Source organism: Sprattus sprattus (genome assembly GCF_963457725.1).
Source record: "Sprattus sprattus genome assembly, chromosome: 19".
Taxonomy (NCBI): Eukaryota; Metazoa; Chordata; class Actinopteri; order Clupeiformes; family Clupeidae; genus Sprattus; species Sprattus sprattus.
The window spans coordinates 23,284,856-23,306,140 of NC_137917.1; the positions used below are offsets into that span (position 1 = coordinate 23,284,856).

At 45.1% G+C, this 21,285-nt stretch overlaps 1 protein-coding gene across 1 annotated transcript in view; it reads left to right on the forward strand.

Annotated features, from left to right (window-relative positions):
- The window catches only part of syngap1b (synaptic Ras GTPase activating protein 1b), a gene marked incomplete at its 3' end in the record, with an annotated part of 76,910 nt that overhangs the window by 51,502 nt on the left and 4,123 nt on the right, over positions 1-21,285 (forward strand). The window contains exons 11-19 of the mRNA XM_080858084.1: positions 1-18; positions 651-852; positions 1,530-1,732; positions 2,170-2,386; positions 3,375-4,013; positions 5,471-5,956; positions 6,856-7,035; positions 9,008-9,219; positions 14,703-14,775. The exon at positions 1-18 is cut by the window's left edge and continues 219 nt beyond it. Of these exons, the coding sequence (XP_080714210.1) occupies positions 1-18; positions 651-852; positions 1,530-1,732; positions 2,170-2,386; positions 3,375-4,013; positions 5,471-5,956; positions 6,856-7,035; positions 9,008-9,219; positions 14,703-14,775 (2,230 nt within the window). The remainder of the gene's footprint in view (positions 19-650; positions 853-1,529; positions 1,733-2,169; positions 2,387-3,374; positions 4,014-5,470; positions 5,957-6,855; positions 7,036-9,007; positions 9,220-14,702; positions 14,776-21,285) is intronic.

Below are 21,285 nucleotides of genomic sequence, written 5' to 3' on the forward strand. Positions count from 1 at the left end.
CCTGGCCAACTTCTCAAAGTGAGTCACTGCTGCACTGCTAGCCGTCTTGCTTAGCCGCTTTTAAGTTAGTCACTGCTGCACTGTTAGCCGTCTTGCTTAGCCGCTTTTAAGTTAGTCACTGCTGCACTGTTAGCCGTCCTGCTTAGCCGCTTTTAAGTTAGTCACAGCTGCACTGTTAGCCGTCCTGCTTAGCCGCTTTTAAGTTAGTCACTACTGCACTGTTAGCCGCATTGCTTAGCCGCTTTTAAGTTAGTCACTGCTGCACTGTTAGCCGTCCTGCTTAGCCGCTTTTAAGTTAGTCACTGCTGCACTGTTAGCCGTCCTGCTTAGCCGCTTTTAGCCACTATGCTTAGCCGCAGTAATTATGATTTGTGTTCCTGCATTATTGCCCAAAACAACACCATTGTTTTGTTCTTATCTCCCCCACTCATTCATTGTCTGCTTTCTGTCTTTCACTTTCCCTATGTGTTGTGTTTTGTGCCTTCTTGCTAATTTCTTTCTGTCACTCTCACTCTCCTTCTGTGTTGCATTCTCTTCCTTCTCTCTCTCTCTCTCTCTCTCTACCTCTACCTCCCTTATTCTATCGTCTGCCATTTTCCCTTTTGTCCTTCTCTTGTCGTCGTCGTCCCCCCCCCCCCCCCACCTCACAGGTTTGGGCTGAAGGAAGAGTACATGGGCTACATGAACGAGTTCCTGGAGATGGAGTGGGGCTCCATGCAGCAGTTCCTGTACGAGATCTCCAACCTGGACAGCGTGACCAACGCCGTGGCCTTCGAGGGCTACATCGACCTGGGCCGCGAGCTCTCCATCCTGCACAGCCTGCTCTGGGAGGTCATGGCCCAGCTCAGCAAGGTGCTGAATACACAAGTCAATCTGCAGAACACAGATCAGGACCAGCACACTTCAGTGAGAGCCTGACACAGATGATGATGATGATGAGGATGATGATGGTGGTGGTGGTGGTGATGATGATGAGGACGATGATGATGAATGATGGTGGTGGTGATGATGATGAGGATGAGGATGATGATGATGAACGATGTTGAGGAGAGGGATGATGATGATAGTGGTGATGAGGATGATGGTGATGATGATGATGATGATGATGATGATGAATGATGTTGAGGAGAGGGATGATGATGTTGACAGTGATGAGGTTATGACGACGTTCCCGCTGCTGAAGTCAATGATGATAATGATAGTGATAGTTCTGGCAGCCAGTAAAATAAGCCAAAACAATCAAAGTCTATCCTCTGCTCTTCTGCTCTGTATGCTCCACTCTCCAGCTCTAACCGCATGTTTTCTTTATTTATTTGTATTTATTTATTTGTATTTATTTATTTGTATTTATTTATGATGAATGATGTTGAGGAGAGGGATGATGATGTTGACAGTGATGAGGTGATGGTGGTGATGATGATGATGGTTGATGATGATGATCCGGCTCTAACTTTTATTTATTTATTTGTATTTATTTATTTATTTTTATTTATTTATCTATTTTTCTATTTTCATGTGCCTCTCCTCAGGACGCCATCATCAAACTCGGCCCATTACCCCGGCTGCTTAACGACATCAGCATGGCCCTGCGCAACCCGCACCTCCAGAGGCAGCCCAGCCACCAGATGGACCGGCAGCAGGAGAGGCAGCAGGAGCGGCTCCGCTCCAGGCCCAGCTTCAACCGGGGCGTCTCCTCCGACTTCCAGAACCTTATGATGAGGGACCTTAACAGGTGGGGGCTATTTGTGTCACAAGGGAGGGAGGGAGGAAGAGAGGGGGGTTGTGAGTGCCCTTGTGGTGGCATAGTTCCGTTTCACTCATGTCTCACTGGCAAGGAAAGTGAATAATGGCAGGGTGCTTGACACACATAGGAAAATGTTCCATATATCAGTTACATTTTTAATCATTTTAGTTTCATAAGTATCATGAAATATCAGTGGCCATACTCCATAAATTCAGCCCAGAGTTTGTCAAGAATTTGGTCTTTTAGTTTTGATTATTGGATGTTTTTGTTTGTATTATTATCTTATTAACAATTTAGTGTTTTGATCAGTACTTATCATGACATCACATAGCTCTTATGCGGGGAAAGTGTTTTCCAATGAATTACGATTTCTAATTGCTCTACTATGCAGTGCTGGCACTAATATATTGATGTAAAACTTGCAGTTCCATAGATATCACCCGCTTGCCTTCCCCGACCACCGCCATATCCAGTGGGGGTGTGGGCGTTCCATCAAGGGCTGGCATGGGGGCGTTCATGGATCGGGACCACCCTCATCGAGCCTCATCGAAAGACGTCTTCTACGTGACCCGTCCCCCTTTGGCCCGGTCCAGTCCTGCTTACTGCACAAGCAGCTCCGACATCACGGAGCCGGACGCCAAGGTAAGGCCAGCCCTGCGCTTCCTCCTTGCATGCTCCAGAGCTTCTTCTGTTAACTCTCAATGCCTTAAAAACATTGGGTACCACTTTTCAATAAGACTCCCTTATAAATTGTTTATAAATGGTTTATAAATAGGTTATTAATTAGGTTGAAAACATTGTAACAAGGTGATATTTAACTCCTCACGTCTCGTGGCTTGCGTGTGTGATGCTAAAGGGGGGAAATGGGTTCCAGTTGGTCCTGAAGGAAGATGGCTGGATTGTTAGCTTTGCGCCTAGCGACAGCATCACCGGGGTTGGCTTTTCCCCCTGGTCTCGTCTCAGTTCCCACCACACAGTAGAGGCTCTGGCTGCAGCCGAGGGAAGCGGGGATGCCGCTGGCATTGTTTTGGAAGACAGCGATAAACACAAACACTCAAGTGGATTGTATGATGTTTGCATTGCGGCACGCTTAATACTGCAAGGCAAACAGTCAACAGACCTTGGGGTGCCCTATATTCAAAACAACATGATGACGTCTCATATTTTGATGAAAGATGCAGGACTGAGTGAATTGGTGACCTTGTTGGGAACACATTCATAAAATGAGTTGTCCAAAGATGTGAGGCATGATGGAATTTAGTGTCCGGAAATCATTTGGCATGCGTATTGTTCAATTTCCTCAAATGCTGAACATGCAAGCTCACATAGATTAACCATTCAAATCAAAACAGCAGAAAGGGAAGGGCATTATTTGGCAGCCCGACCTCACCTCCTCCATCCAAAAAAAGACAGAGTCAGTTTTTCTCAGTGGCATGGTTTCATATAGCGCCTATTTCCAGGCATTCTGCTTCTCTATACTTTCACCCCTGTTGGGATGCTGGGTCCTGGATAACACATTATCATTCCATAGCCTCCATTACTATTTTAACCTCACCAGCCCATCCTTCTTTCGTAAAAGAAACAACTTAAAAACTACCAGTGTACATAACTGCAGCCTCTCCCCCTCCAGGTTCAGAGTGTTAATAAAAGCGTGTCTATGATGGACCTCCAGGACTCGCATGTGAACAGCGTGTCTAACCTGCAGTCTGTGGGGGATATTCTCAACTCCTCCTCCCAGGCCTCCCTCTCCGGCCTCGGCCTCGGCAGCGGCCTCGGCCAGCAGCTCCGCGCCGGGGGTCGCCTGTCGGCCGGCTCGGGGGGCTCCAGCATATCCGGCGGGCTGCGCGTGACTCAGCTGAGCCAGATGGGCGCCACCACCGACTCGCTGTCCCAGCAGCAGCAGCAGCAGGCGGCCGCCATGCGCTACCCTCTCTCCTTCCAGAACCCGCTGTTCCACCTGGCCGCCGACGGCCCTCAGCACCCTCACCACCACCACCACCACCAGCAGCAGCAGCACCAGCATCTGCACGGTGGCCGCGCCCAGCCGCCACCCCCGCTGCTGCTCGCCCCCGAGCCCGACGGCATGCACCCGGCCTACACGCCGCAGTTCGGCCGCGGCGGCTTCTCACGCAGCGAGGACCTGTCCACGCTGCGCACGTCCGCTCACCTGGGCCAGCCCAGCATCGTCCACTCGCACAGCTACAGCGATGACTACACGCGCCACAGCCAGGCCGACTACAACCGCCGGCAGCTCTCCATGCAAATGCAGGTACGCCAGGGGTCTCACCCACACACCATTAACTCCCAGTACAGTCTGCAGAAGCCTCATCCACACGCCATTAACTTCCAGCACCGTGATGCAGAAGCTTCATCCACACACCATTGACTCCCAGTACAGTCTGCAGAAACCTCATCCACACACCAGTAACTCCCAGTACAGTCTGCAGTAGCTTCATCCACACACCAGTAACTCCCAGTACAGTCTGCAGTAGCTTCATCCACACACCAGTAACTCCCAGTACAGTCTTCAGTAGCTTCATCCACACACCAGTAACTCCCAGTACAGTCTGCAGTAGCTTCATCCACACACCATTAACTCCCAGTACAGTCTGCAGAAGCCTTACTGCTAACTAGCCCTACTTGCATCCACAACAGTTCAAGTTCCACCCTCATAAGTTCTTACTTAAGGACCCCCTCAGCACAGCAGCTCGGTTAAGACCCCCTGCATAGACACCCACACATATACACACACATTTGCATATACAGACACGCAATGCACAGGTATCCACACATATACACACATATATGCATATACAGACACGCAATGCACAGACACACACACATATACACACATATATGCATATACAGACAAGTAATGCACAGACACCCACACATATACACACGCATATGCATATACAGACAAGTAATGCACAGACACCCACACATATACACACGCATATGCATATACAGACACGCAATGCACAGACACCCACACATATACACACACGTATGCCTATACAGACACACAATGCACATACTAACATCCTTACTTACATACTTAAATCTTCCATACTTACCTTCAGCATATCCTTTAACAAGCCTCCAAGTGGAAAGCACATACTACTACACATTATGTTCTACATTTCTATGTATTATCTACACACTTCACTCTAAGTCTCCTACCTACCGACACTCACAGCAGGACACCTGGGTGGCTGCCACACACACCACACTGTGGTCACATGATCGCTGGATGACTGAATAGCATATTATTGTGGTTGCCTCCCATGGTGCAACACTGCTTGTGAAAGCATCATGATTCATCTTAAAATGGAGAAATGGTTGGCTAAGTTGACAGTAAGATGACTGTTATTCAGAATAAGGGACTTGTATGTAAGTGCAAAATGATACATTGACGTGAGTATGATGGTGATGATGATGTGTCTTTGGAATACTACTCAGCACTGTTGAGTAGCGCTGAGAGCTGTCTGCAGAAAGCAAAGTGTTTACAAGCCTTTGCTTACACTTATTAGCATACACACCCCTCGCAGTTAATCATCTCTGTCAACATTTTATTATAAATTAATAGGATTAGCAAAAAAGCAAACATTTTACAGGTTGCTGTCAACATGAATTATGAGATGTGCGTGTAAAGAGGTTTTTTTTTCTCCCTCTTGCGCTCTTTTTTTTCTCCCTCTCTCCCTCACGTTTTCCCCCGACAATCAGGAAAACCTCCAGCAGCAGGAAATGATGGGCCTGGCGTCCCAGACCGGCACCTCCCACTCCTCCTTAGCCTCGCCCCCGACCACCGTCCAGCCCGTCCGTCAGAGCTCCATGGCCCCGCCCCCGGGGCCGCAGCCGGCGCAGCGAATGAAATCCCAGACGTCCCACCAGCTGTCCGTCAGCTCGGCCGCCGCCTCCACCCCGCCCAAGCAGCGCCCCCAGAGCGGCAACCTCCTGCAGTCGCCCGAGTCGGCGGGGTACGGCGTCGGCGGTGGTCGGCAGCAGGCGGCGCCACGGCAGCAGCTCTCCGTCAAGGACAACACGCCGCCGGGGCTGCCCCATCAGCAGAGCTCCGCGCGCGAGAGCCAAGGGTCGCAGGGGTCCCCCGTGGGCACCCCGCAGTCCACACAGCAGTCCTCCAAGCAGCCGCAGCAGCAGCCCCAGCAGCCCCAGCAACAGCACTTGCTCAAGCCCACCATCAGCAAACAGGTATGCTGCGCTAACTACCGCCTAGTGTGACGCAATAGGCACCCCTCAGGTCGTATAAGAGTGTGTGTGTGTGTGTGTGTGTCTGTGTGTCTGTGTGTCTGTGTGTCTGTGTGTGTGTGTAAGGCGTACATGTGTGAGAGAAAGGTTTCACATGTGTAGCATTCCAGCTCTCCATCCCTTACTGTTAGCATCTCTATGTTGATTGTGTCACATGGTATACCACAAAGGCAATGGAAGTGGTCAAAACTACCTTTTCAATCACTGAACAACACAGAGCAACATCCTGCTTTGTCAAATGCACATTGCTGCTGCTACGCTACCACCCAAGCATCTCCAGTCTGTGTTAGCTTTCCAGCTCTCCATTCACTAACGTTACAATCTCCCTGTGGTTTATCTGTCACATTGTACGCAAATGTCAGAAATGGAAATGCTAAATGAAACAAAAATAACAGCAGATGTACAAATTCCCTTTTTGGACCGGTGGATATAACCACTTCATGCTATTGAACATGGAGGTGCCTCCTGCTTTGTTCATTTATTAGGCAAAATACACATTATAGCGGCTTCACATTGCCATCTTTGTACTTTGTACTTCCTCACAAACACCAACTAAAGCGAAATTTATGCTACTCCGATTTCATGGAGTTGGACACTGGGAACGCCTCTCCGATTTGAACCGCTCTCTCCGGGCACATCAGAGAGGCTGTCGTGCACCTACAAATTGTTCTGACTTCCCGTACGAGAGCCTCTCCGAGGTTTGCTTGGAGAGGGCTCGGAGTAGCATAAATTTCGCTTAAATGATCATGTATATTCTCGTTGGCATTCTCGTTAGTTTTGCTGCACTGCATGTTCTGGGGTATGAGCCTTTCTGTTTATCTTTTCTTTTTTCTCCTCCCCAGGGTTCTCAGTCCCCCTCCACACTCAACCCCAACCCCCACACCCCGGCCTCGGAGCGGACGGTTGCGTGGGTCTCCAACATGCCCCACCTGTCGGCTGACGTCGAGAGCTCGCGTATCGACCGAGAGGACTATAAGCTGAAGGAGTACTCTAAGAGTATGGATGAGTCTCGGCTTGATAGGGTGCGTGTCTCTCACCTGTCACGGATAACTGCCTCGTGTTCACTCTCTGAAGTTGATCTAGAACGTCTCTTATGTCAGGTCAAACATTCCTGCGGTTGTTAAGCAGGCCAGCATGTTTACAGAATCTGTTGGCAAACATGTGTGCTTGGGTGCATCACTTGGTGGCCAGTAATAAGGTTGTTTTGCGTATAAGAGTTACGTATCCTTGTCTCACACTAGTTCCCTATCTCTCACTAGTTACCTAGTTAAATTTATTGTTGTGTGTTGGCCGTATTATTGTTTTCATCAGACACCAACTTGTCTCTGGTCCACTCCCAGTTGTTACCATCCTGTGTGAAAATATTCAGGTTATGCAACAAGATTGATGGAAAGTTATCAGTGCATGTCAACCTGAAACTGGGTGAATGAGGGGTGCAAGTCTGATATCTTGTCAATACATCACTTGGCATGAGTAGATACATTTTTTTAGTTGAGAAGAATATTCAGCGTGTCACAGCATTCGGCAAGGATTCATATAAGTACGGCAAGAGAGGCGGCCAAAATGGACATGTGTGTGAGAGGCGCCGTCGTCTCTCACGTCACATCATCGTCTCTCTGTCGTCTCTTAGCGCTGATAGTTCTGCAAGGTGACAGGAACCACCAACTGGTCTGACTCACGGCTTGCGCTCTTAAAATGCAGGATGCAGGTGTCGATGGAATGCAAGTCATGTCTGTCAGCAGGCAACCAGATGGTGCAGGTAGCTCATTTATGAATAATTGAAACCCCTCTGCTGAGACTGCCGGATTTGAACTTGAACAACGCACTGAGTCATCGAAAGTTAACAGACTTTCAGGCAACAGTAAAAAAAAAAAAAAAAAATGTTACTTTAGTGTGTAACCGTCAACTGAACCGCTAACTCTCCTGGGATTTTATTCAAAGAAGTACAAAATAATTATTCACCACTTATGTGTCATTTCTTAAAAAGTAGTTATATTATGAGTTATATATTTCCCTTTACCTTAAAAACACTAAACTGAGCGGTTTGTTATTTTTTTAGGTTTTATTTCCTCTTACGTCAGCTCTTACGCAACCATAGCATTCTTCCCTATTTTTAATTTTTTTAAATGTATTGTTAAATGTCAGGTCAAGAGACACATTTATGGCTGTATGTCATGAGAGACGGTGATGAGTGAATGACCAAGAGAACACAAGTCTGTCCTAAACAGACTTAAACATGGCCATTGTGTTGTAGGCAGAGACCTTTTCCTGGAATTGACCGGTATTTCGTCATGTTTGCCTAGTGGCTGCCTCACCGTCGAAAGCCTGAATGAAGGAAAAAACATCAGACTATTTGCCAGCAGTCCCTGTGGGACAGAATGAGAGCATAGAGTTTGTATGTACATGATTATGTGTGTGTGTGTGTGTGAGAGAGAGAGAGACGGAGGAAGAGAGGGAGGAGGAGATGGATAAATAGATATATTTTGTATCTTGTCCTTTTGCATTTCTTATTTAGTTTTTCTTTGCTCTTTTCCCTTCTGTTCTCTCTCTCTGTCTCTCCTTCCCTATCACCCCTTTATTCCATCTCGCTCTTTCTCTCTCTTTCTCTGTTTCCCCACTCTTAACTCTCCATGCTCTCTCTCTCACTCTCTTTCTCCCCCTCTCTCTCTATCTCTCTATCCCACTCTTATCTCTCTTTTGGCCCATCTCTGGTCCGCGCTCTCTCTCTCTCTCTCTCTCTCTCTCTCTATCTCTATCTCTCTATCCCACTCTTATCTCTCTTTTGGCCCATCTCTGGTCTTTGCTCTCTCTCCCTCTCTCTCTCCCTCTCTTTCTCTCCCTCTCTCCCTCTCTCAATCTCTCTCTCTCTATCTTTCTCTCCTCTCTCTCTCTCTCTCTCTCTCTCTCTCCCCCTCTCTCCCTCTCTCTCTCTCTCTCCCTCTCTCTCCCTCCCCCTCTCCCTCTCTCTCTCTCTCTCTCTCTCTCTCTCTCCAGGTGAAGGAGTACGAGGAGGAGATCCACTCCCTGAAGGACCGTCTGATGAGTTCCCACCGCAAGCTTGAGGAGTATGAGCGGCGCCTCCTCACGCAGGAGCAGCAGACCAATAAGATCCTGCTGCAGTACCAGAGTCGACTGGACGACAGCGAGCGACGGCTCAGGGCACAGCAGACGGAGAAAGACTGCCAGATTAAAGGAATTATAAACAGGTAAATAACACAGGGGGCTCACAGAGGCGCACATGAGAGGGGAGGAAGGAGGTGAAAGGAGGTGAAAGAGGAGGTGTATTGGAGGGCTCATTGCTTTTTTTGTGTAATCTACAGATAACAATACAGATGTTATGGTGTGTTGTCACCGGCTAGGGGAGAGTACATGCTTTAGTTTTGGGGTACCCATACATCCACCAGGGGAACTGGAGAGGAGGCTTACTGTACTCATTGATTTATGCAAGGACACCAATAATGTTCAATTAGGATGCATTATGGGGTGTGTGGAATTGCTGAGAGCAAGGACTTTAATGACATAGGTTCATACTCGCACACTTTGCAGTCTTCACACGTAGAGTGGAATGGAAAATGATTTAGGGGTGTCTGTGGTTGGATGTAATGATATGTCTGTTGCTAGGGAGGCCATGCCTGTAGTGGTTCTATTGTACAGAAGTAGACTTAATGTGTGATTCTGCTCTCGCCTTCCAAAACAAATCTCACCTTCACTTGAGAGCATTTGAGTGTTCACAGTGTCATTGCTGCCATTAAATCTGGGTTTCAGTGTTGACAACTGAAATTATTAACACCAAATGATAGGGTTTGAAAGGCAAAAAATGAGACAAAGAATGTAGCCTTTTTAAAATGACTTCCACCATACAGCGGAAGATAGCAAGATACAAGTAAAATATCTGCAACAGAAGCCCTGGTTTCATGTCAGCGAATACAGCCATTCTAATCCATTTCCAGGAATGAAGAAATGGAATGAAGACTCGGGAGACCTGCTGGTCCCCCAAAGGGCAACCCATCCTATCATGTGCCACACACCCCCCCTACCATATCCCCAAGGACACCTTTGCACATGATGCTCCAAAAGATACACGTATCGTATTGATCCTTTGGTGCTACCTGCCTATCCACGGAGACCACGTTGGCCTGCCAAGCCAGCGAACGCACTTTGGGTCGGTTGCTTCCCCGAATGGCCTTCCGCATTGCACAATCTGAGAAGGCCTTTTTTTTCTCCCCCCTCCGTAAAACGAAAATGACTTCAGTCACCTCTCTTAAGAGCCTGTGACTTTGCTTTATATCCCTCCATAGACTAAAAGCACAATAGTGGCTGAAAAGCAAAACTACATATATATATAGATATATAGATTATATATCATATAGATATATGAATATATATATAAATATATTTCAGGATTTATACTGGAGTGTGATTATGTGCAAAGCTATCCTTGAAGGGAGAAAAAAAAAACTCTTGGATGGCTGTCTCTCTCTGTGGGACCTGAGAGGGCATCCCAGAGGAGATGGGGCAGGACAAACATTCCCATTAGAACCAACCAATGGCATGGGCACCATTTTTCCTCTGAGTTGTGTTTGCTGCAACCCAAATCAGTCAGCTAATAAGCTGCAAGAGACCTCTGGAGAATCGCAATAATGATACCGTAGGAAACATGTCCATGGATATAAATACACAGACAGACAGACAGACAGACAGAGAAGCAGTCCTTCTTTTTTGTGTTAGTTGTTGTTGCTCATGCTTCTCTGATGGAACTTTTACCAGTACAGTTTTGTGTAACGAATCAACAACCTTAGAAGCATTCTTAAGAGTGCTTTTGCTTGGATTTGACTGGGGGGGGGGGGGGGGGGGGGGGGGGGGGCATTATCGTCTCGAGGCACAAGACGTCAGCCAGACGACAGCTATATATATTCTGGCACAAAGAGCTGAGGCACCATGGATTTACCACTTTTTTTTTTTCTTGAGGTGTCTCCTAAGCCCAGTCTCTACTTGCTGCTCACAACACCTCTATCCCTGAATAAAGGTTGTCTTAAGAGAGAGAGAGAGAGAGAGAAAATGACAGCAGCTCCCTTAACTCCAAGTCTAAAAGCTTTTTTCCTGCTCTCCTCAAACTAATCCTGGAGTGTTTACGACAGTTCCTTATTATTATGAGAGGAAAAAAAAAAAACACAGCGACAGCAGTCTTCTTCCAGCTACAGCGCTGTTGCGTTTCTCAGAAACTGCGAGGAGTATTGTAGCAGCAGCACTCTAAGCAGGGTTTTTTAGGGCTGGCAACCATGTTCATTGATCATCTGTGATGGGCCATCTTGCAGGTATCAGTGGTTTTTATCCTCGCTTTCTATCTCTCTATGTGTCAACCGCATCAAGCAGCCTCCCCCCCCCCCCCTCCCATTTCTGCATATACTCCTCCAATGTTCTATCCTTATTCAAAGGGATTTCACAGTGAAAAATGTGAATAAACTATTTTTTGGATATTAATATAATGAAATAAATCCATAATGAAATATTTATACTCTACAAGCCATATATACCCCTATATATATATATACGTATATATAGACCTATTCAAATGTTAATAGTTTAAAGAAATTAACCAATTTTAGTCTATTGCAATATGAAATGCATATTATTTTCTAAAAAACAAAACATTGTGCAATACAAATTGATGTAGATTTTTTCAGAAAGACTTTCGAGAGACTTTGAGACAAGACCCTATTTTGCTCTGCCGGAATACAAGGTGTTTATACGTGTGCTTACTCACACATACAAGACTCAGACACGGAGACCTAGATCTAGACACGTATGAACATGTATGTACACGTGCAAATGATTTAAGATTATGATCTCAAGTGTAGGAGGAGCCTACTGGGATACTCATGTCAGTAGAGGGTCAACGTTTTTTTTTGATGGACTGGGTTGCCATCAAATTCAGTAGAACGCGCACGCAGTGCGTATCTGCTGAATTAACCCACTGTGTTTGGTGCTGTTTGTGAATTAAACGTAGAAATTTCAATTCTTTACATAAAAAGAAACCATATTCTTAACATTTACCATAGCATCAAGCACTTGCTTAGTGGGTAGTACAAGAAGTCTATTTTCTATTTTCATTTCAGTGTTAAATGATTTGAGTGCTTTGACATTTGAGTGGTTGTGTTGATACTGTTTGGTGACAGAGTGATAAGTGATAAGTGGCACGTGTGATTTTGAAGGCTGCAGATCTTTGGTCAGTTCTCAAGCTACGGTACTATGTGCATTATTACAGGGATTCAACACAAGGAAACCCCGAAAAATCTTCCTAAGAAAGACTGAAACAACCCATATACAGTACATATATATAGAGATAATGTAGTGTATGCATTTATTGTTTTCTTTGCCTCTTTTTGTCAAAGATTATAGCAGCTCAGATCAATATTCTGATAAGATTGTATATTGCATCACCAACACTAAGCCCACACTATCCTGTAGATGTTTTTTTTTTTACTAGATCATGATGAGTGTCATAACAGTGCAACATTGCGCAATCGAGGAGGCAGAAAAAAGCCAGAACAACAGATAAACACCTTCGCCAATGTAGCAAATGATACAGTTTAGTGTGGGCTTACTGCTGTAAACACAACATTTATTCAGATGTGCAGGTCTGTGCCAACCAAATGCTGGTACTTGAGATTCCAATTTCGCTCTTGGTAGCATTACATATCAACACCGTAATCTGTGCCTGACCAATTGTTCATACATAGGTGTTAATGCATGAAGCACTTGACCTCTACACTCTAACCACTGACCCTTAATGCCCTTTGACCCCGTATCGCCTGTCCCTATCTTCCCCTGAACACACGTACATCATTACTTGAAAAACAGGAAGCGATTATTTCTTCTGTCTCTTTTATGTGAACTTCCTTCTGCTCCTTCTTTTGAAATTCAACATTCTCACTTTTTTTTTTTTTCAATAAATGTCCTTTTTACTAAGACAGTGCCAATGTTTTACTCTGTACTTTTATTGAAGGTTTTTTTTTTGTTAAATATTCTCTTTTGTGTAAAGTAACATGATACTGTACATTATTTACAGAATAAAACATCAGAACCCATTGTTTGAAAAACTCACCTGTGGATTTCATTTCTTTTGTCAATGTTTAGTGTTGGTGTTTTGCCTTGAAGGTTTCTATTGTGAATTGTACAGCTATACCGTATGAATGAATACAGAACACATACTTCCTTTTGTTTTTGTATGGTTATAGAATGGTGATGACGCATTAAAGAACATGTTGTGTGAAGTTATTGTCATCAACATGAACAATATTCATGGCCATTTTGTGCAACACATCCTTTTACCAACCTGTTTTCATATGTGGCTTGTCATACTAAAGTTGAAAAGCCTGTTCATGGGTTCACAAACCACAGCAGACTCCTCTGGTCTCCCATCCACTCCATCATGTCATGCCTCATATTCTGAAAGAAAGTATTTTTATCTTTTATGTTTTTATTAATATATGTGACAACATCCCAATTTGTTTATGACAAAAGATTTTAAAGATGATTGAATTTCAATTAGATTTTATCTGTAGACAAAAAGAGACAATGAACTGGAGATCACAAAGAGGTGACGTGCAGGATTTTTTTGGCAATGTCAAAAATGAACAACCACCACCTCAAAACGACAACTCTTTTTTTTAACCCAGGTCATGCGGACCAATTGCATTATTGGCCTTGGTTGGTCAGGGTTGGTCAGGGTTGATCTTTGGTGCTGTCTGAATAACACACAACATATGTCCGACTGCCCACGCTGTGTGTGTGTGTGTGTGTGTGGACACAGCCATGAAAAACAAGACCTCAAAATAGACTTTACTCTTTTGGAACAAAGCCCCTTTCTCCTCCCACCTAACCCGCCCATGTACGAGTGCGACTGGCATTCCTTACAATTATAATCACTCCAGTCATTATCAAAGCCGAATCAGACGGTTGAAACAGGAAACACCATTCTCTCCTATTGTCAAGGTTACATTAATAAGCTTGCTGGCTCATACCTGCTGCAAGTAAACTCTGTGATATTTTCCCCATGGTACCCCTCCACCACCACCACCACCACCACCACCACCCTCCTCCCCCTCAGTTTCATCAGTTCAATTATTCCCTGGGGATGACAGGATATATAATTCATGTGACCTATCTGGAACACCGTAATCACAACAGTACCTCCACTTAAGCCTGATAAGATAGGGGGGGGCTTGGTTGTTTTTTTGTCTTTTTGAGGGGGGGGGGGGGGGGGGGGGATATGTCAATTTGAATAAATTAGACCATGTGTGCTACTGGGCAATAAAGCACTGTGAGGCAGTGAATATGCCAGTTCTACTTTGCTGCAAATGTGCAGTGCTGCCGTGTAGTGGGCTAATAAAAGTAACCGGGCGCCTTGGCACGGAACATGTTACAGATGCACCCACCATGGCAACGTCTCAGTCAGTCTCTCTCTCTCAAATGAATTCTCCCCAAATGCTGCGATGTTTGAACTCAAAAGTGTTTCTCTCCCTCTCTCTCTCTCTCTCCCTCCCTCACTCTTTTCCTGTCCAACCCCAATTTTCCTCCTCTTCCTCTCATCTTCTCCCTCCCTCTCATCTTCTCCCTCCCTCCCTCCTCTCTCTCTCTCTCTCTTATTCTCTCTTTCTCTCTTTTTTTCGCTCTCTCTCTCATCAAGACTGATGGCTGTGGAGGATGAGCTGAGGGGTGGAGCTGTGCTTGAACCCAAAACCAGGATGTTTGCTGATCAGGTCTGTGCTCCCATTTCTTCTTCTCTCGCTTTCTCTCTCTCTCTCTCTCTTGCGAGCTTTCTCTCCTTCTCTCTCTGTCATTCTCTCAGATTCTATCACTCTTTCTCTTGCTCTATTCAATGGCCTGTGCTACTTTCTCTCTCTGTAGCTCTCTCCCTCCCTCCCTCTCTCTCTCTCTGTAGCTCTCTCTCTCTCTGTCCCCCCCCCTCTCTCTCTCTCTCCCACACACACACACACTCTCTCTTTCTCTCTCTCTCTCCCACACACACACACACACACACAGACTCTCTCTCACTATCTCTCTCTCTCTCTCTCTCTCTCTCTCTGTATCTCCTCTCTGTCCAATATTTGTCTGTTAATGTTACGGTCTGCCTCCTTTATCCCCATTTTGGGTTGTCTTTGCGGTTTGCGTTCGACTGTCTTGTCCTTTCATGTTCGTGTTTGATTGGTTGTCCTGAGAGCCCATCCCTGCATCATCCCTTTTTTTCCCTCCATTATTTTTAATTTTATCGTGTATCTCGGTCTTGCTCATCTCCTACTCTGTCAGACCAGTGTTGGGTCTTGGCTGGATTCAGTGTGTGTGTGTGTGTGTGTGTGTGTGCGTGTGTGTTACTGCATTCCTTAGCTATGCATCTGTCCGTCTAAAGGAATAAGGCCACTTTCAGAAGTAAAGCGTCATAGAATTATGGCGCAAAATGCTCTCTGTCCTGCAGCCCCCTGCCCCGCCTCTTGTGTGATAGACAACAAACAATCCCGAGTCGTCTAAGCGCGATGTCGCAGCGGTGAGGTCACCATAGGTCAGCTCAGTAATCAAACCACTTCTGGATAGTCAGCCAACCGATAATTTAATCCATTTGAAATTGTTATCATTGATAAGTTGGAATATGTTGCGAAAGAAAGCTCATAATTTGTGCATTTTCTTAGCTTACATTGCAATATTCGACATTGCAAAGAAAAGTTAGTTCATAGAATACATAGCCTAATTTCAAATCATTCACCCATATTATTTAGTATGTTCAATAAATGCATTAAAATAAATGCCTCTTTGGAAAATGTGATTGTTCCAAGTGATGTTTTAAAAGTGAGAGCATGTCAAAAGTTAAAAGCCAAAATTAAGTTTCCTCCTAAACCGTGATCGCATTGAATAAACAATGCTGATTGGTCATAAAAATTCCCACACAGCCACATAAAAAGTAAAATATTTTGTATCTTGGAGCTGGGCGTGCTTGTTACTGATTCATGCACACATGCGATGGGAGTCTCGGTGCTGTGCCCGCAGTACCGCCACCCAGACCGGCCGCTTTGCCTGTGCTGCCCACCCGCACAGTACCCGCTTCTCATTAAAAAGTGAATTGAAGCGGGGCACTGTGGCGCAAGCAGTAGCCCCGACCACATTCGGGCTTGACGCCCATGAAGGACACGTGCCTGATGTCGTTTCTCCTGTCCACTCCCCACCCCTTCTCCCACCTCATTTCCTGCCCCACTCTTCACTGAACTATCAATTAAAAGCCCAAAAATAAATCTTTAAATAAAAATGAACTGAATACTAGCAGGGTGTCGCCTCACATGTGAAAAGCGTGAAAGACATGATTGCTTACCCATGCAAGGAGGGGTTTGCATTACCCTTTCCACCACCATATCCAGAACAAAACCCTTTCATAAGGGTCTGAGTGCTTGAGCTGTCTCCAGCATTTATGTTTAGCTCGTCTGTCAAGTTGATTTTTCTCTGTTGATGGCCTGTATGCCATGAACCTATCAGCTGTCAATCACATGCCTGAAACGTTTAGTCATAGTCTGTCTCTGTGTTTTTCCAGCAAATGAAAAAAGTGTCTCAAGCCAAAATCCATGACATCATGTTTGACTTAGCCGCTCCCATACTCTCATGACAGCATTGTATGTGCAGATTCCAGTATGACAAAGGAACGTGTTTTCAGAAGCAGAGGCTTTCATCGTTTCAAAACTCGGAATCACAGAAGGGGTTATTCTGGGGGATCCTCACTTAGTACATTTCCTTGACGCAGCAAGAAAAAAATGGCATCCCAGCAGCAGCGCACACAAAAAAAAACTACAATTAAATTGAGATACCTGTGCTGACCTGCTGTGTCACAGTTCAGAGGGCTGTTGGGAACTGTAGTCCCAGAAGTGCAGTGGCTGCTGCTGAGGAGGAGAGGGTGTCAGAGGCGCTGATCCCAGCAGCTCTGAGCTCTGACTCAGCAGGGCCTTTCCAGTTATTTCACTGATCAGCACTGAGCTTTTCCCCCACTGAGATAGAGAGAATAGATAGATAAAGAGAGAGAGAAAAGAGAAAGAGAGAGAGAAGAGAGGGAGAAAGAGAGAGAAGAAAGAAAGAGAGAGATTAGCAGCAGAGGCTTAGGAAGCGGTAGCTCGTGAAGGTGAAAAAGGAGCCTCTGCAGGGAGGCAATAGGATAACACTGTTTACTATCCACCTGGAGAGGGTGAAAGGTGGACATTCAACACTGAGAGAGCTTAAGGTCTCCTCACTCACTGCTGTGTTTATTGTTTATTGTTGACTTTGCATGCCAAGTGGATATGGCTTCAGCCGGACTCAGTCAGAGGACATACAAGCCTGATCTTTTTTTACAAAGCAATAGTTTGAGTCAAAGAGTGAACTACTCTGGCTGATTGGTGGGCTGTACTGTGTGTTTCAACGGTGTTAATTGGACTTTATCTAGTGTGTTTGATTAAAGACTGTGGATGTTGAAGTGGAGTCTCATAATAGTCCGTTTTAGTAATCAGTTTGTCAGTTGGTCAGCTTGGGGAGAAAACGTAGGTCGTAGATGAAATTCAGAAATGTGTTCTGGTATCAACTGATTGGAAGGTGCTTAATAGAAAAACATGTGTCTGTACGATACTGAAAGGCACTTTGGATTAAAATGTCTGCTTGATGAAAGCATTTAAATAAAACATGGGAAATGTGCAGTTATTGAAGTTGCTCTGATATAGAGGGTCGTGCTGATTATTTTCATATCAACTCTGATTTGAACTGAGATTGTCCTCTACATTTAGTCTCAGTTGTGCCTTGCAGTTGTGCGTATGTACTTTAACAACAGCACTGAGTGCCAGAAATGACATGTTGAGATGACCTTGGAGAACAATCAAGGGATATTCACACATCCTTTTTCTCCAAATGAAGCCTACGCATTGTGTGTTTTGGTCACCCTGCTGTTGCGGTCGAGGCTTGTTTTCCTCTTGAAAACAACATCCAGCGGTGCTCTCACACGCCTGTAGTGTCCATCCCCTTACACCGTATCAGTGTTGAGTAGAATCCTTGCTCCTCAAACACAGGAAGCCACGGTGTTTTGATGAGTTTGGTTTCTCTGTGCGTGACTCATCAGAATGCGTCTGACTTGAGTGCCTGCTACACCATAATCATGAAATCCACCCTTCGTGTTACAGACATCATTTGTGACTAATAGGGTCTTTCGGGTCCATTTGACAGTTAAGTATACTGTGGCGACTGATCGTCCGCTCTGATCCGGTGCTGCTGCTTATTCACTGAAAGGGAGATTTGCGTCAGTCTTTGCAGATGGTGACGTCTAACACGTACGGCTCTTCCAGGCTACTGGGCTTGGGTGTGATCCATAGATGAGTAACCGTGGATATACTCTACAAACATGAACAGATAATACTTATCAGTACAGAATGATGTCTGTTTAAATGTTCTTAAACGTGTGGCCGCGATGGACAGATCAGTTCCATTCGGTTTCTGATCCCTATGTTCCATCGCAGGTGTGACCGGCAGGCAATCAATGTTTTTATTCTTGTGTAACCTACTGTATGTTGATGAAGACTTCAGACCAGGGAGACTTTAGAGGAGTTTAGAGGAGGGAGGTATTTGACTGTGCTGTTTGTAGGAGACCCCCCCTCATCCTAGTAGATACATTCTCACTGTCACAAACTAAGTAATTCCTCTGTTGCATACGATAAACTTTTTTTGTGTTTGTATTCAGAAGACTTTTTGCATGATGTGTTTCTGCCGCTGTCATTTTGCTTTCTGCAGTATTCTTTTTTCCCGCTCAACATTTAAAGAGTCCATTTACATACTTCCATTTCTCTGTGTGTCATTGTTATATGTCCACCTTCCTGAAGCTCATTTTAAGTCATTGTCTTGCCTGTGGGCATTGTTCAGTCATTACGCTATGGCGTCTCAGGAACTTCAATTGTTTTGCACAATTGCTCTGTAGCATGTCATGTTTAGCTACCCCTAACTCCTGACCTCAGGAAAGGTGATAGAGTTTTATTTTAAGTTACTATTTTCATAGAAAGAGAGGTGATTGTTGTTTGAACCAGAAGGAATTGGCACATTGGAATAGTCAAGTCGAGTATCATGCTGCTTTGTTGTACAGCATGCTGGCTGGAATACCATAGCATGCTAGCTATCAGGGCTCTGCGTGTTGGCTGCCAGTCTTACTGGGACATATTTGTGGGTTTAACTGTGCAGTTCAGTCAGTGTTTGTGTCATATGAGGGAATTTATGTGTAATGTGTTATTTGTGTCATGTTTGTGTGTGATTGTGACTTTACATGTTCGGTGTGATGTTGTCTATGTGCTTGTATTTCTGTCTTCATGTGACTACGTGTCCAAGTGATCATATTTTTATGTGCATATTAGTGTTTTTGTGTGTGTGTGTGTGTGGGTGTGTGTGTGTAAGTGTGTATGTTTGTTACTCTTGGTCCTGCACCTGCCCTCCTCTCCTTCTCCCTTTGGGTTCTCTTATCTAACACACAGGCCCTTCCTCTCCTCTTCTCCTCCTTTTTTCTCCTCTTCATCTGCCCATTCCCCTAACCCCTCTTCCCTGACATCTCCACTACCGTTTTCCCCCATCTCTTCAAAACTGCTTCATGTCTCTCCTTTTCTGTATCCCTCTCTTCTTCTTCTCCTCCTCCTCTCTCCTCCTACTTCTGTGATCGTTTCCTCTCTCCTCTCCATCCCTGACTCCTCTCCAACCCTGACTCCTCTCCTCTCCACTCCACTCCACTCCACTCCTCTCCTCTCCTCTCAACTCCTCTCCTCTCCACTCCACTCCTCTCCTCTCAACTCCTCTCTCCTCCTCTCCTCTCCTCTCCTCTCAACTCCTCTCTCCTCCTCTCCTCTCCTCTCCTCTCCTCTCCATCCCTGACTCCGATCCTCTCTCCTCTCCTCTCCTCTCCTCTCCATCCCTGACTCCGATCCTCTCCTCTGCTCCTTGGTTGCTCCTTTCTCCTTGTGTTGATGGGATACGGTGATTTCTCTTAGGGGAGGCGGCAGTCCATCCTAGTGCAGCCCCGTCTCGCTCCTGTCCCACCCCGAATTCAAAGGTAAACTACCGATCAGTGTTCACCCTGTCACAACGCACATACACACACACACACACACACACACACACACACACACACACACACACACACACACATGCAGCCCTGTAGTCCACCCCACCTCACCCCATTCTACTGTGACAACACAGGCAAATGGTGGAGTGTAAAATCTAGTGTAGCGATATGATCACTATGAGGAAACAGCAGATATTTCAGCTCAGTTTTTTTATTTTGTTTTTATGTTCATTATTTATCCTAGCTGGTATCCATTGAGAGAAGTTGAGAAATGGTAGCTCCACTGCCAAAGTTGCATGTTGTGTGAGGTAACATATTTATGTTACAATAATGTAGGTATTGCAGTGTCAGTCAAATTAACTGAAAGAAATCTAATTTAAAACCAATTTTAAAAATATGTGTCCCCGTTTTAATGGTCAGGCCTTTGTTGTTTATTAATCAATTTACTGTATATTTTTGATACAACACATTTTTATGGGATAGAATCTGTTTTTGATCACACATATTCTGTATGTGAGAATACTGGCATATACAGAGACTTCCCATAATGCTTTGCAATGGGAGGTACAGACTTGTCTCCAGCCGCACAGTAGCTAACTGAAAAGAATTAACGGATTCCAGGATTATGAACGAATTGACATTTATTGAGGCTATACCATTTGTTCTGAAGATCTGCATAATATTTCTCTTAAAACAATTTAAATGAAAAGTAATTTATAACATTAGTTATGCAATATACACACTACTGCCATCGCTCAGACATATGATCTCTATTTCCCGTGTAACCCCAACTGAGAAAGCCTTTCCGTCAACGTGATTGACAAACATGATGTTTTATGAGCGGCATATAAAATATAGCGCAATTAATATTCATACAGAGATGCCACAAGTGCAGTAATGCCACACATTCACACATGCACTTCTACAACATATATTCACACATGTTGAGTCTCTGTATCTCTGTATCACTCTTTTTTTCTCTCTTACACACACATACACACACACACACACACACACACACACACAGACACACACACACACACACACACACACACACACACACATTCATTTCAGATGAGCAAAGAGCTCATAATCATGTTCATTCTATTGGCATCATTTACCCTCCAAGCATGTGTGCCGAGCATTGTGGGAAATCTCCGTATCTGGCACGCTCCTTCCC